General features: G+C 41.4%; 1 protein-coding gene across 4 annotated transcripts in view; it reads right to left on the bottom strand.

Moving 5' to 3' along the window:
* Positions 1 to 8,819, bottom strand: part of LOC148020631 (glycoside hydrolase family 2 protein) — a 254,701-nt gene extending 245,882 nt beyond the window's left edge. For 3 of the 4 annotated variants that reach the window (XM_087698439.1, XM_087698438.1, XM_087698436.1), the window contains exons 1-2: positions 8,619 to 8,818; positions 8,167 to 8,409 (exon numbers count right to left, since the gene is read on the bottom strand). In XM_087698439.1, the coding sequence (XP_087554565.1) occupies positions 8,167 to 8,409; positions 8,619 to 8,733 (358 nt within the window). In that variant the 5' untranslated portion in view covers positions 8,734 to 8,818. Of the gene's footprint in view, positions 1 to 8,166; positions 8,410 to 8,618 lie in introns of all 4 variants that reach the window. The other variant, XM_087698437.1, reaches the window with a different exon arrangement.
* Positions 8,820 to 15,732: the final 6,913 nt, after the last annotated feature.

Genomic DNA, 15,732 nt, shown 5'->3' with positions numbered 1-15,732 from the left:
CAACTGTAGGTTGCTTCTTACTGCTCCAACTTACCATGGCTGATCCAAATGAGAATGCATAGCCACTAGTAGATCTTCTATCCATAGAGCTACCTGCCCAGTCTGCATCTGAGTATCCAAATAATGTAGGCTTGATTCCTTTTTCATAAAACAACCCAAATCCAGCTATCTTCTTCACATATCTAAGAACTCTTCTCACTACATCCAAATGTGATTTGCATGGTTTCTACATAAACTGACTTATCAATCCAACAGCATAACTCAAGTCTGGTCTTGTAATGGTCAAGTAGATAAGACTACCAACCATCTTTCTGAACATAGTAACATCCTCAACATAAGATCCATCATTCATCAACTTAGCATTTTGATCCAATGGTGTATCAACCGATTTGCATCCTGTCATGCCATATTTTTCCAACATCTCCAATGCATATTGCCTTTGTATCAACCATATACCATGAGGTGTGTCAATAACCTCAATACCCAAGAAGTATCTCAACAAACCAAGGTCATTTATATCAAACTCTTTATGTAACCCATGCTTGACTTCAATAATCTCCTTCTCAAGTGTACCTGTAATAATGAGATCATCAACATAGATGACCACAACAACCATACCATCTTCTGTATGCCTCACATAAAGTGAATAATCAGCTTTGCTCTGCTGAAATCCCATACTGCATAAGAATTTGTTGATTCTATCACACCATGCTCTTGGTACTTGCTTCAGTCCATATAAAGCCTTCTTCAACCTGCATACATAATGTGGGTATTTTGGATCCACATAGCCCTCTGGTTGATCCATGTACACTTCCTCTTCTAAGTTGCCATTCAAAAATGCATTTTTCACATCCATTTGATAAAGCCTCCAACCATAGATAGAAGCCAAAGCAATTACCGATCTCACTGTCGTCATTTTAGCTGCTGGACTGAATGTTTCTTCATAGTCCAAACCATAAGTTTGTGCATATCCTTTTGCAACTAGCCTTGCTTTATACCTTTCAAGAGAACCATCCGACTTACATTTGATCTTATAAACCCATTTACATCCAATGGACTTCTTGCCGTAAGGTAGTTTCACCAAATCCCAAGTCCTGTTTTTCCTTAGTGCATCCATCTCTTCATCCATTGCTTGTCTCCACTCTTTGCTCTCTACTGCTTCTTCAAAGCAAGTAGGCTCCACATGTTGTACATAAGAAACCATGTATGCATAATGCATCTTCATGAACCCATTATAAGTCAATCTATCAACTGGATACCGTACCCTTTCTGACCTTCTCAATTGAGGTGCACTACCGTGTGCTCATCTGATCTAGCATGTGGTGGCACATACTTTCCTACACTTCTAGTGCCAGGTGTTTTAACATGCGGAATGCCATACTCGTCATCTATAGATTCATCTTCTGAACTTTCAATCATTGATTTCTTACCTTTTGCAACTTCTGCACTGCTTTGTGCATTTCTCAATCTACCACTCCATGGACTGTAGTTGCCATTGCTTTCCACATTCACTTGAGGTCCTGAAGCATCTTCCACATGCTGATTTTCAGCCTTGTTGTTTGCTGAAATTTTCCTTCCATAGCCATCATCATCATTGCTTTCATAGGAATCAACATCCACTGCAATTTTGGGCTTGTACCATGATTCATATTCACTGAATCTGACATCCCTGCTTATGTATACTTCTTTACTCACTGGATCATAGCATTTGTATCCCTTCTTCTCATCAGGATATCCAAGGAAAATGCATTTTACAGCCTTAGGTTCCATCTTCTTTCTCAAATCATCCGGAACATGAACATAATAGACACATCCAAAGACTCTAAGATATGCAACAATGGGTGTCATGCCATACATTCTCTCATATGGTGACATATTATGAATCAAGGCTGTAGGTGTTCTATTCATAATGTGAATTGCAGTATGCACTGCTTCTGCCCAATATGACAATGGCATGTTCATTTGGTTCATCATTGCTCTTGCAACCTCTGCAATAATCCAATTCTTCCTTTCAGCCACACCATTTTGCTGAGGTGTATACATGCATGTCAATTGCCTTTTGATAACATGATCTATCAAGAAGTCACAAAACTCATATGACATGTACTCTCCACCATTATCTGACCTCAAATATTTTATGTAGCATCCAAACTGCTTTTCAGCCATAGATTTAAATTCCAAGAACTTTTCAAATGCTTCACTTTTATGCTGCATAAAGTACACCCAAGTCATCCTGCTAAAATCATCAATGAAAGTGATATAGAATCTACAATTTCCGCACATGGAAACATTCTGACATGGGCCCCAAATATCTGAGTGTATTATTTCCAAAGGATAGCTGCTTATTCTCCCCCTCTTTGGAAATGGCAATCTGGACTGCTTGCCAAATTGACAAGCCTCACATACATGATCAAAATTCACATATCCTAAATGCGGTAAACCACGAACTATCTGTTTTGATTGCATTTGCTTCAATCTTTGCAAATTAACATGGCCAATCCGTCTATGCCATAATTCCACATCCTTATCTTGCCCATGTCCTCTCTCAACATACATAGAGTTTTGAATCACTGGACTACCTGCATCCAAAGCAAGCAATCTCCCTTTCTTTCTACCATGAGCAATCACCCTGCCAGTTCTCCCATTATGGAACTCTTCAATGAAACATCCAAACTTATTGAATCTCACCTGCAATCCTTGATCTGTCATTTGACCAACCGATGCTAGGTTCTTAGTTATTGTGGGCACATAAAGTACATCACCAAGCTTGTTCTCAATCCCATCTTTAGTAACAAGTGGCATATTACCAATATGAGTAATTTTGTATAAAGTATCATCACCAGTGGCAACATATTCATCATTCTGCATTTGCTCCTTGCTATCAAACCACTCAGCATGATGAGTCATGTGGTTTGTAGCTCCTGAATCCAAAAACCAGTCATTCTCACGAAGAGGATGAGTCATGCTCCCAAGCACATGCTCCATAGCAAATAGGTGACCTCTAGACGATCCACCTCTAGGTCCATAACCTGTACCACCATAAGTGCTTGCATAGTGGCCATATTGGGTCCTTCCACGACCCCTAGACATGGCATTCTGTTTCTGATAACAATCCCTCTCAAAGTGACCAAACTGCCCACAATAATGACAAGTGCCATCTCTTTGTGAAGAAGGACTAGACCGTCCTCTACCTCTAGGGAAAGATCTCCCTCTGCCTCTATGCATGAAGTCACCACAACTAAAGTTACCTCTTCCACGAGCAAAACCATAATTACTACGACCAAGTGAAGAGCCTCTAGCTCTAGATGAGCTGCCACGACCTCTTTGGTGATAGAAAACACTATCTCCACCTGCATTTTTGCCACTGCTAGATGCATTCAATCCCAACTTGATTTCTTCTGTAAGTAGCAATCCAATAAGCTCCTCAAAGTCAGGCATAGAGCCTCCCCTAACGGAAATAGAGGTATCCAAAGATTTGAAAGCTGGTCCAAGCCCATTTAGTGTCACTGACACTAAATCATCATCATCAACAGGTGCATTAATGGATGCAAGGTCTTCTGAAATTTGCTTGATTTCTGCCACGTAGTCACTGATACTGCGATTGCCTCTCCATGCACCATGTAATCTCTCCTTAAGTTGTATATTACGAGCCTCTGTACATGTTCCATACATTTTTTCTATGATTTCCCATGCCTCCTTACAAGTACTTGCCTTTTTGATATGAGGAATCAATGTTTCTGAAATACATATGGAGATCCAATGCAAAACCTTCTTGTTCTTCCCAGTCCAATCCTTGTACGCTTTCTTTTGCTCTTCAGTTGGATGTTCGGAAACTTCTGGACATTCATCATCGCCTGTTATGAGGTCCCATAACCTCTACCCATCAAAAAATTCTCCATCTTGTAAGACCAAACACTATAGTTGTCTTTGGTCAATTTGTCTCCCACGATCTGAGTGATCTGTGCTGTGTCAGACATTATGACTGCTGCAAATTCAGAAGAAAACAACAATACAACCTGTCCAAAAATGGTATTCAGCAATATGCCCCAATGACCAAATCCTGTGATGGAAGTGTATCACACACTTCTCACACTTTTGCAAGCACAACACATGTAGCACCTAGCACATCAGATGCTGTCCATAATACTGAATTGTATCCCTGCAGTAACCACTCAACTTAGAGCAGCATGCTAGTAAAACTAAATTACAAAGCAGCTGTTCCACTGCATTCCACAAGAACTCCAGCTTCCAATCTCCTCAAACTCATAAAATAAATCATCACTTCATAACACATAGCACCGCAATCAAGACAACTTCTTGCAACTTGTAACCCTGAGCCATCCATTCCTGGTCATAACATACGTCGGTGCAATCCTGAGAGAGTGCCAACTGCAGGGGTCGCCCTTACTCAGGCACCTTCCAGGAGTGCTTCAAATCACTAGCAGTTGAGAGATTTTTTTATGCTTTTTCTGCGGCTTACTGACGCACCTTCCAGGGTCATTTGCAGGCGTAGCTTCAAGTCCCTGGCGGTTAGAGAGCAGTATATCTACTGGCAGTTAGAGAGGTTTTATGCTGTTCTCTGTGCCTCACTGAAGCACTTTTCAGACTGTGCTGGTGTTTCCAAATCTACTTTTTAGTCCATCACACAGTTAAGTGAGTTTGGTTTGCATGAATTGCCATGGAAGGTAATGGCAGACCAGGAATGCATGGCGTTTTCACACCTCAGCAGGCAGATCATTTGGCTCTTAAAGAGTATGCTACAATCAAACTTATGCAAGTGATTGCAGAGCGTGATGCTGAATCACTTCCTGGTCATTCTTTTCTTCTTTCGTTGTACAAAGGGACCCTTTTCTTGTTTGTGTTTCCTCTCGGACCAGATTCTATCAGCAACACTTTGCCCAGACTTCCCTGAGGAATCGACCCTCCTGGGAACCTTGCCACTTCTATCAGTCTGCCTTTTAGACATTGTATGATCGGCCTTCCCAAAGGTCAGGAGGAGGGGCGTGTCTTTCTCCAGGCGAACCGACAACGAAAAGTCCCTAATTCTTGACCCGGCATCTCTCAATCAATCAGTCGAACGATCACCACGCCTTGCAAACTTCTCATCAAAGAAGAGAATTTTTAACACAGGAGTCTCTGTCCCCTCGCAATTCTAGTCCTGCATAGCCTCTCTCTGTCACACTTCTACTATGCTTCTTTAGGTTACGTAGCCTCAGCATGTATAAACCATTCAGCTGGCTTACGCAAATAAGAAAGCGTAAGCCAAAGGCTTTGATATTCGGGATTGCGGGGGTTTTGTTACATTGCAGCAGAAGCCTTGATTTTTGGATTACAGGGGTTTCGATACATCGCCGCAAAAGCTCGCTCCACGAATTATCAAACAAATTTTGATGTTTGTCTCACATTGTCCGTATATCTTCGGAATTCCTCCATGTGTGCATCCATTCAAGGTTGCCTCCTCCAGGTGTCCATGGGCCATCCCGCAAACCGCAGCTCGAACAGGCTGATGGCTAATCCCAAGCAGACCGCAGGTCCCTGCGAGCTCAATATCAAGTTGTTAAGATGAACACTGCAGAGGGCAAGGATATTCTTACGCGTCTATGCTCTGATACCAAATGAGAAAACCGAAGTGGAGGGAGTCCGTGAGACCAATCAGATGGGAAGTCAGGAGCTCAATGTCTTCTTCTCCTCCATTATTCTTCTCTATTTCTCACAGTCCACACACACAAAAATGGTATCCTCAAAAGATAGATACCCCAAACTTAAAGACACTTTACATACGGTTGTACTTTAGATACATACAACCATAGGATATGACATATTTATCAACAGCAATTGTCATGGCAATGGACACCTGCCGCACACTTATCCATCCCTTGATGAGTGAGCATTGGGCAAACCTATCCTCTCCCACTTTACAATACTCATACACAAGCCACAAGGATCAATGTTGAGCCAAGTACACTACCAACTTTTCATTCTATGGATTCCCCAAGTCCAAGTGGGCTATACACTCAAATTTAACTAATAATTCGATACTCCAAAGATGCATACAACCCTCAAAAGCAATATACAATTGCCAAATGGAACTCATCCAACCCAAATCACATTGCCAATTTGGTGATACATCCAATATTCCAAATGGCAACTTGCCTAAGTATCTCTCCCTAACCATCCATATCAAGGTAAAGGATAGCTCTGTACCAAGGTTATAGAAAAGACCCCTTTTTTTGGAGGGACCGAGGGGGTAGGGGGTAAAATCCTCACATTAATGACAAAGGCCCAGCAAAGAACAAGAACTTTATAAACATTCAAAGTTGGAGTGCCTAGCAATGGTATTTGCCTTGGAGAAGTTCTAACACTACCTGTTGTCGATGCACTTCAAATTCTACATGGACCATGAAGCCATGTCCTTCTTGATGAACAAGGCCGATGTGAAGGGAAGAATTATGAGATGGCTCCTTCTGTTTCAAGAGTTCGACTTTGAAGTGGTTACCAAACTCGGCCGCTCTCATGTCCTGGCTCATCATCTGTCGCAAATCCCTCGGAGCGATGAAGAAGAGTAGGATGATCCAGACCTTCTCGATGCTTTCTTATTTCAACTTGCCTAAGTAACTTCACCAACTTCTCCCTAGCAATCCATTTCAAGGTGAAGGATAGCTTTCTACCAAGATGATAGAAAAGCGCCTTTTAATTTTTCCATTAAAAATATCCTCACATTAGTGACAAAGGCCTAGAGAAGAACAAAAAAGAAAGGGATAAAGAGATGCACTCAAGCTGTGAGCTCTATTAGGTGACATCCTTGTCTAAAAACATAGTTGTGCCAGGAGGGGAGGGCACAAAGTGGCACAATGGTGGCATGATAACCACTCAATCCCCCCCTCCTCTTATCACAAATGATTGCCAAGGAGAGCATCCATAAATTTCAAATGACCATAAAAGATTATTCTCTTCATTGTGCCATGAAACTAGGAACTGCCCCAACCAAAAAGGTAGGCCGAACCCCAGCAACACCAATGTCGTGCTGTGATGCCAACCTCAAGGATGAAACAGAAAATGCATACCAAGATAGCAGTTGATGCAGTCAACTGCAGCACTGCTGGAGGCAATAGATAAAGAAGACTTCCATGAGCATAGAATCCAGTGAACTGATGATCAACAGTAAAATGAAACAGTCAAGAACACCCAAGATGTCACAAATGATATCTCAATGCACAAAAACAGAAATTTGTTGACATTGCACTTGCCATCAGGTATACAAACACACTCGAGACAAAACAGCAACATTCAGTACAAAACTCACCAAACTCAACATTGACACCTGCACATGCACACTCTCAAGCACTGGCATGCTCATGCACAAACGCCATTTGGCTGAAGAGTGGAATGTGCCTTTTTTCACTTTGGCTGAAGAGTGGAATGTGCCTTTTGTAGGCTCAACATACCCTCACTCACAGTCATTTAAATTTCTCAAGTTGAAGATGGATTTTCATCATGCAGAGAATGCCTCGTAAGACCTGTAGTAACTTCCTAGAAAAAGTCCATAGGAATGGGATTTAAAGCCTTTAGACTGCCTCCCATGAGTAGGTCCTACTACCCCTAGATTGTCATAATAGCATCATACAACTCAGTTGCAAGGCCTTTAGACTGCCTCCCATGAGTAGGTCCTACTACCACTAGATTGTCATAATAGCATCATACAACTCAGTTGCAAGGCCTTAGGCTTTTCCCCATTGCTTGGTATCTCAAAGTTTCAAGCAAGTTCAAGAGCTCTTTCGACACATCTTGGATTCTAAGCTTCACACATCCAACAAAATCGACTGACTTCGATTGCATTCTTAGATTGTCCAACAAAGGTAATTCCTTTGTACATCCAACAGAATCAACTTCAATTGCATTCTTAGATTGTCTGATGAAGCCAAGTCTTTCGCTCAATTTTTGTATGATTGCAGTTCCTAGCCATTATGTTTTTTCAATGTATTGAGGGCATAATTTTAAGAGACATGAAGAGCATTCAAAAAGCCATCAGAATGTTACGTAGAGCTGAAATTGTCCGTGCAAATACAGCTAAACCAGCAAGTCCCGAAAATCATCAAAACGAGAGACATATACAATACTTGAATGTAAATAGAGGAATGACAATCATTGAAGGAATAAGAAGCTTGCCAGGCAGGTGATTCCATGAGGAATCGTCGAAGTCACTTGCATAGAACTGGTGGGGGACATCTTCAGGTTTGCCTGCAAGGTGGAATTTCCAAGGGCCACTCAAAGATTGCACAAAAGGGAGACCATGGACCCATGACTGAGCTGAGGCGAGCGCAGCTTCCACGGCCTCATCACCCCACACGGCACCTCTCTCTGCCACATGCAGATCGACAGAATTGCGTGCCCGCCAGAAGTCTAGAGCCTCTGCAGCACATGCTCACACACAAACTTCTGAGAGAAAGATGTATTAACGTTTGCTAAGGCCGAGAATGGCCTAGGAGAGAGAACCTGTACAATGATAATCGTCACTAGACATCAAAGTGTGACGTGACACACACAGAGAGAGAGAGAGAGAGAGAGGGGTTTGCCAATGTTGTAGTCTAGCTAGTTCATTAGAGAGATAGAGTACCAACCTTGGATACTTCCATGGCAACGGAGAGGTGCATGGGCGCGCCTCGTATTCCTCTTCAGTACGCGAGGATCCTCCCAATCACGAGGAAGAGCTGTGACTTTGCTTTCGCCCGCCATCGCACACTCTCACTCTCCCCCCCTGTGCCAAGCAGGTGGTGAAGTGATCTCCTAGGAGCCAGGAAGCAAGTGGTAAGAATAGAAAAGAGCGACACATACACACACACACACTCTCTCTAAGGACACGTGACAAGGTGGTGCACTGGACAAATCCATCAATTGCAAAGAGGGACTAAAGGTTGACTATGGCCGGGGTCCACACTCGACTGAACACGCGGACCACCAAAAATCCATGTTCATTTATCTAGGACCCGCTCTTATAAGGGTTTTTGGGGGGGGGTGATAAACCTGCACTCGTTACGCACTCAACACGGCACAGAAAGGTAACACGATATGAGCTCAAGGTATACTCTTGTATTATTCAATCTAAAAGCGGGACAACATAGACACATCCCAGGACTACACCCTCGTGACGCCGCACATAAGAGGGTTCACCACTGGGCATAGGGAATCACACGTAGAGTGGAAACAAGGCAGGGCTTTGAGTCACTACTACTCCCTATATAGGTGCAATCGGTAGCAACGGCATGGTATAGCTACAAAGCCCTTACAAGCGGGGGGGGCGCAAGGGGGGAAGGGGGGGGGGGGGGGGGGGACCGTCGGGGTGGTTTTGGAGAGGTTTTAAAAGGGGGGTTTTGGTAGAAACACCTAGGGAGCGGTGACCCTCAAAAAAACCAACTTACGGTTTGTCTCTTTCCTTTTTTAGACCCCACTACTCCCAATCAATTGGCTTGTATTTCTTTTATTTTAATTTAAAGGGGATTTTTGAAAACCCCCATGTGGCTTGAATAATATATGAAAAACTGGTTTTAGCCCAAAAATTATTCCCATGTGTGAACAGCTCCTATGGTAGAATAGATTATTCATGTTGCATTTTCACATAAATATTTTGTATAATCATCGTGGGCAAGTTGGATAGCAATAGAATAGATGATTCATGTTGCATTTTCACAAAAATATTTCACCTTATAATCAAAGGCGAGTTGGATAAAGTTTCCCCCTCTCCTGGATGTGCCGCAAATTCAAAGCATTCCACTGCACATTTGAATGTGTATGCATGTTGTCCAACATGGGAGTAGCGAATACACTTAACGCCCATCCATTCTTTGCAAGGTTGTTCTCCTTCTCACACGTTTGTCAAATGCACTTGCTCAAAGCAAGTGTCCAAATGTGTCTAATGCCACCCTAACTGGCACTAGCATTTCACACTAAAGCTTGTGCAATGTGCAGTTGTTACAGTATGTCCACATGTTGTCCCTTGTAAACACACAATGCCCATCCATTTTTTTCAAGGTTGTTTTCCTTCTAACACATTTCTCAGACACACCTACTCAAAGCAAGTGTCTAGATATGTCTAAAGCCACCCTAAGTGCCATTAGCATTTCACACTAGAGCTCATGCAAGGTGCTGTTGTCACAATATTTATGTGGGTGCCACTACCCATGGAGGGCATTCCATTGGTAGCATAGCACTTCATGTGTTAGCTTGCATTGTTGGATCCATAGTATACAACTTATAGTTGATGATTTCAAAGCAGTAGCATGTATATCTACAATGTGAATTTACCCTTAGTGAGATTTGCATCCATAGTGTGAATTTAGCCCCATCACATGAAACATATGTTTGTGTGAAAACTACTACACAAAGAGAACCTATAATGAAGATGTTTTCTAATCGTTTGTTAGATGAACATGCACACACACACATAACTAATAAAATGTTGATTAGAAAGAAACACTTTAGTTTCGGGTAAGAGGAAAGACTAAGATGGAAGCTAAACCAAAAAACATTGTACAAACCTAAATCATAAGGACTTTAGATGTTGTTTATATCCATACTCCTTTTACATGTAGTTGTTACCAGTGATGATTTTTCGGCCTCTGACTCCTACACCCCTGAAGGTCTTTTCTAAGTTTGTGTGTGTGTGCGTGCATGCGTGCGTGTAGCTTTCTTTCATTTTATCCATTACTTTTCAATAGTTCTCTTTATGCTTATAATCATGGTATTGAGATATAGATATTTTCTCAACATAGTTTTCTATTACGATGTATATGTTGAGTGAACTCAAGCTTTGTAAGATGCACAAACTTTACTTGCAACTTCAAGGGATTTTGAGCATCCTTTATATCTTTAACACCAAAGCACCAAACCTGACATCCAAATGTCCAAAATGTAGCTGAACATGCCTGGCAATCATTGATGAATTTCAATCCAAAAAGAAAGAAAAAAGTTCAAGAAAAGAAAGTGTCAATTCACACAAACTAGGAAGAGTTTATTCTCTCATGTAGTGTGCATTAACTTCCTCACATGCTCAAGCAACACTTCAACACCCACTAGGGCTAAGCCATTTACCCTATCCATCCTCTTTCACATGTTCGGAACTGTGCATAATCCTTTCCTAGACCATTCAAGGTCACAGAAACTAAATCATCATCTTCCACTGGCGACCCAATGGAAGCAAGTGCATCTGCAATCTTCTTCACTTTCATGTGGTAGTCATTGATGCTCATACTTTCTCTTTGCACATTGTGCAACTCTTGCTTGAGCTACATTTTCCTGGCTTGCATATTTGTGCTATACGTTTTTGACAAAGTATCCCATGCCTCCTTTGGCGTACTTGCATCTTGAATATGCACAATCATAGAGTCTGAAATGCTAATAGACAGCCAGTACATAACTTTCTTGGCTTTCTCATGCCATGCTTTAAATGCCTGCATTTGTTGTTGATTGGGAACATCAGGAAGAACTGGTTCTTCTTCACTTCCTGCAATGAATTCCCAATATCCTTTTCCCATAAGGAAATTCATCATTCTAAACTTCCATGCTTGGAAGTTGTTCTTGTCAAGCTTTTTAGTGACAATCTGTGAAAGAGAATCAGACGCCATTATAGAACACTGCAAAAAATTATATCACTGCAAAAAACACAGCTTTAGCCTCTCAAGGGCAAATCTGCAAAACTGACGAAAGTGGTATTTGACCACACAGTCACTTCCTAGTGACGATTTTGCATCAACAGGCAACAAGGATGATTCTGTAACTCCCAATATCTCTACGCACAGGCATACGATGCAATTTCTATGGTAACTTTTCAAGTTGGTGAGGAGCAAGGCATGATAATTAAAGGTTTGTTTCGATGATCAAGAGCAATTTACAAGAATACATCATGCACTTGCTTTGACCCCAACATGACCCTCGACATCCTCTATGTAAAGATGCTAAGCAACAAGAAGGCAACAATAGGGTCGGTGTAATAAAGCATAAAATACCTTAGTCTAGGATATGCTACGGTTTGGTATAAAAGGTGGGGATGTAACATGTGAAGTATCTTTTTGCCATTTCAAGAATACAAGATTGAGGAATCCTTTTTCCCATCTATCATAGGGGTGTGTACCTATGTCCACCATAGCAAGAGGTGAGTATCTTGTTGCAGCATTCATCATTGATTCTCAGCCATTCATGGCAATACATTTTCATGCCTAGCCACCTTGGCTATGGTTTCTTTGGCATATTTGGTTTATTCTTGTATTTTCCAATTATTTTGTTTGCTGTGAGAATTGTCTCTTTTACATTGGTATCAGAGCATGGACTTTGATCCATGGGAAGTGTCATTTTCTTGGAGAATTCAAACATTGTGACAGGAACCAATTAACTGGAGCACCAAGTGTCATGTAGGAAAATTCCCCCCCCCTAATTTTCCCTTGTAAATACCTTTATGAATTAGGGCATACGAGTGTAAAGAAACCCTAATTAGGGTTAGCTAGGGATTAGCTAGAGCTTACCTATAAAAGGACAGCCAACCAAATGTAGCATTATCACCGAATCATTGGAAGACATCTTGTTCTAGGAAACTTTCTTTCTTGTATTCCATTTTTTAGCTATGGCAATTTGCCATGTTAATGAAGTTTAGTCTCTTTCCATTTTCAGTTTGTCTTGTTGATTTCCTATTTCTTTATCCATGGTTGGACATGGAGCTAGACCAGTTTAGGCTAGTTAGGCAAGCTTCATTACATTGGTATCAGAGCACTAGTTAGATCCTTTTGTCAGCAGTCATTTTCTTGTACTTGATCCAGTTACGTAGACTAGGGAGTGGAAACCGCAGTTAGATTTGAGTGGCAGGACTTAGTTTCTTCATAACCAGGGTTACATTTGAAGATCTGCTACAAAAAAAGCTCAAAGATGGAGGTTCTTGGCAATACCCTATGGAAAATGGCGGGCTCGAACCAATTTGGCATGTCGTGACCAAGTTTTGGACAAAAAAATTGGAGTAAGTGGAACAAACTGAGGGTTACATGACTTAGTGAAGGTTAAGTTGGAGTTACTTTTCAAGAAATAATGGTTTTCTCTCTTTCCTTTCAAGCTGTCCTCATGAATGCATGGCCAAAGATTGATTTGATCTTCTCTCCCTGACTCCTATCATGCAAATGGACACCATAGCTTGCTTCTTGACCTCATAAGCTTCTTATAGAGTAGTCTTATGACTACCTTTTCTAATTGTTGGTCTGTTGTATACGAGTATGTCTATGCGCATTTTGCGCCTATTGACACACTCCCCCATCACGGTGAAAAATCTGAAGTATGATGCCCTTTGAAGCATGGCAATGGTCACTACTATCGATGCATATGCAGGTCTCTTTTCTGCTCCTATTAGCTTTGTCATCTCAATTGTATCAGGTGAATTGTCAATCCTTGTGTAAATGTCTGGCATTATCGGGTATGCAAGAGAATCCTCCTCGTTTGCCTTGATAAGTCGCTTAAAATATATGTGTGCCAAATCCACTTCACCGTAGACTTTGCAAGCAATAAGCAGTGTCTTTGAAACCTCATTGGATACAAAACACTCTGTTGCATCAACAAATCTCTCTGCCTCATGCAGATGTCCCGAACGTGCAAGAAGATTAACTACGCAGCTACTGTGCTCAATACTAAGCTCAAGTTTAAAGCTCTAGGAACCACAGGTTGACCAGTAGGAAGTGGACTTGAGGCTACACAAGGAGTGGTAGATTTTGCAAATTTAGGATGTTGTTTAACAGATGGAGAGATCTAGACAACTTGCTCTGTAGTATTTGTGATGTTTAGGATTCCTCCATAAGACATTGCTTGTGTGGCTGGCCTGCTTTGTGCAACTCCAGCATCAAATGATGGCAAAGGACAACCACTACTCGCCATCAGCATGATTGTTTGTGCCTTCTCTACAAGAATGTCATTGTAAACATTGACACTGTCATTATAGAATATGGTGAGCTGTGCACTGCTATGCTTTCTTTGAGGGTCAGATGTAAGCATCCTTGTTTGAGCCCTCGCTTGCACACCAAGCACAGGACATGCCATATTTGAGCTATACAAGGGCATTGAGCTGGCAAGCTTGGGTATCTGTGATGTTCCTATTGCAAACAATTGAGCTCATAGAGTTGCAAGAGATGGAAGTTGCTCACTAGTGGTTGACAAAGGCAAAGCGATCATTTCTTTGGGCATAGTTCCAACAAAATTGTTCCCAAGGAAAGCAGGTGTGCTACAATCTTCATGCGGTTGAGTATCATTGTTTGTGGAATAACTCCCATCATCAAGGCCAACTTGCTTGGCATGAAGAAGGAGAGCAGCGAACATGAGAACGAGATAGCATCAAAGACGAAGGCATTTTTGAAGTGAAAGCAACTACTGGTGATATGCACCTAGGAGAAGAAGACTTGCAAAGAACAAGATTCACCAAAGTAGTGGGAGAAGATCCATTTACGCTACACCTACCTTCCTCTTCTGATGCACCACAACATGAGTGTAGTCTTGTGCAAATTGAATTGCACCTTATGGTTGATACATTCAAAGAATACAGAAAAAGCTTGGTGTATTTGGGAGTGGTCTTTGTGTCAGCTTGTGGCAAGCTATTTGAAACTTGGAGATGTCAAAAGAATCAAAGAACAGCATTCAAAACAAAGCATTCCAGCACATTGATCCTTGGTTTAGAGGATGTTGATCAATAGGCAGATTGTCTTCATTAGTAAAATATTCTATGTACTCTTGATGACTTCTTTCATAGTTAGACATCAAGGATTTGAATACCCTTAAGCACCTAAGAAGAAGCAGATATTCATTCCACTTTATAGCAGCTGTTTGAAGAAGTACTTGAGGCAACTACAGTGTGGATTTCATGAACAATGTGTATGCTTGTGAGTTACTGCCGTGCCGGTTATGGGAATCATATATGACTTGGAATATGATTGGGGATCATGAAAATATGATCTATTGACTTGGTTTATGACTCAGATGATTTGGATTAGTAATGCACATGTTTCTTGAAGCAAATGTTACATGGGTACTTGACAATGCAGTTGGAAGACAATGTATCATCTTGGCTACAGCATATTGGTCACTTGTATGCTTATGGAATGCTAAGCCATGTATATGACTTTGGATACTAGTGCAAATGTATGTATCTTGGCACATGAATGAATGGGCAAAGGTGTAATGCAATGGGGTTGACAGGACATAAATATTCATTGGCATTTTTTATGGACAGACCTAGAGAATCATTTCCAGAATGGGGTGTAGGTACAAAATGATGCAAACTAGGATTCCTAATTGAAGGCAGACATCGTGGGCTTTGAGTGAAGCTATCAAACACCTCATTCTGATCAGAATTTCTCAAGTTATGGTCAAAACAATGCAACTAGGTAGGTACTTGGGACAGGGTTCTCTCTATTGTGGACAGTTCTTGAAATTCTTAAACAGGGAGAGTTATTGCTACTCCTAAATTTAGATCAGGGTTTCTACTTAATGTTAGACATCCTAAGCTCTAGGCTGAGCTATCATACACCTTATTTGAACTCATATTTTTCAAGATAGAGTTGATTTTGTACCAGCAGGTCACTATGGACAGCATGTACCACAGGGGTGACAGACATGAAAATTTTGATGGTTGCATGGAAAATCATGCATGTGGAGACTTTAATGCAAGTAGAAGTAATGTCTATGGACATCATATGTTGGGATCAGTTGCTACTCCAA

Source organism: Lygodium microphyllum, chromosome 18 (assembly GCF_053477565.2).
Source record: "Lygodium microphyllum isolate KBCC chromosome 18, Lygodium_microphyllum_v1.1.10, whole genome shotgun sequence".
Classification (NCBI taxonomy): domain Eukaryota; kingdom Viridiplantae; phylum Streptophyta; class Polypodiopsida; order Schizaeales; family Lygodiaceae; genus Lygodium; species Lygodium microphyllum.
Note: the sequence above shows the minus strand (reverse complement) of the source record. Positions and strands in the feature narration are given on the sequence as shown.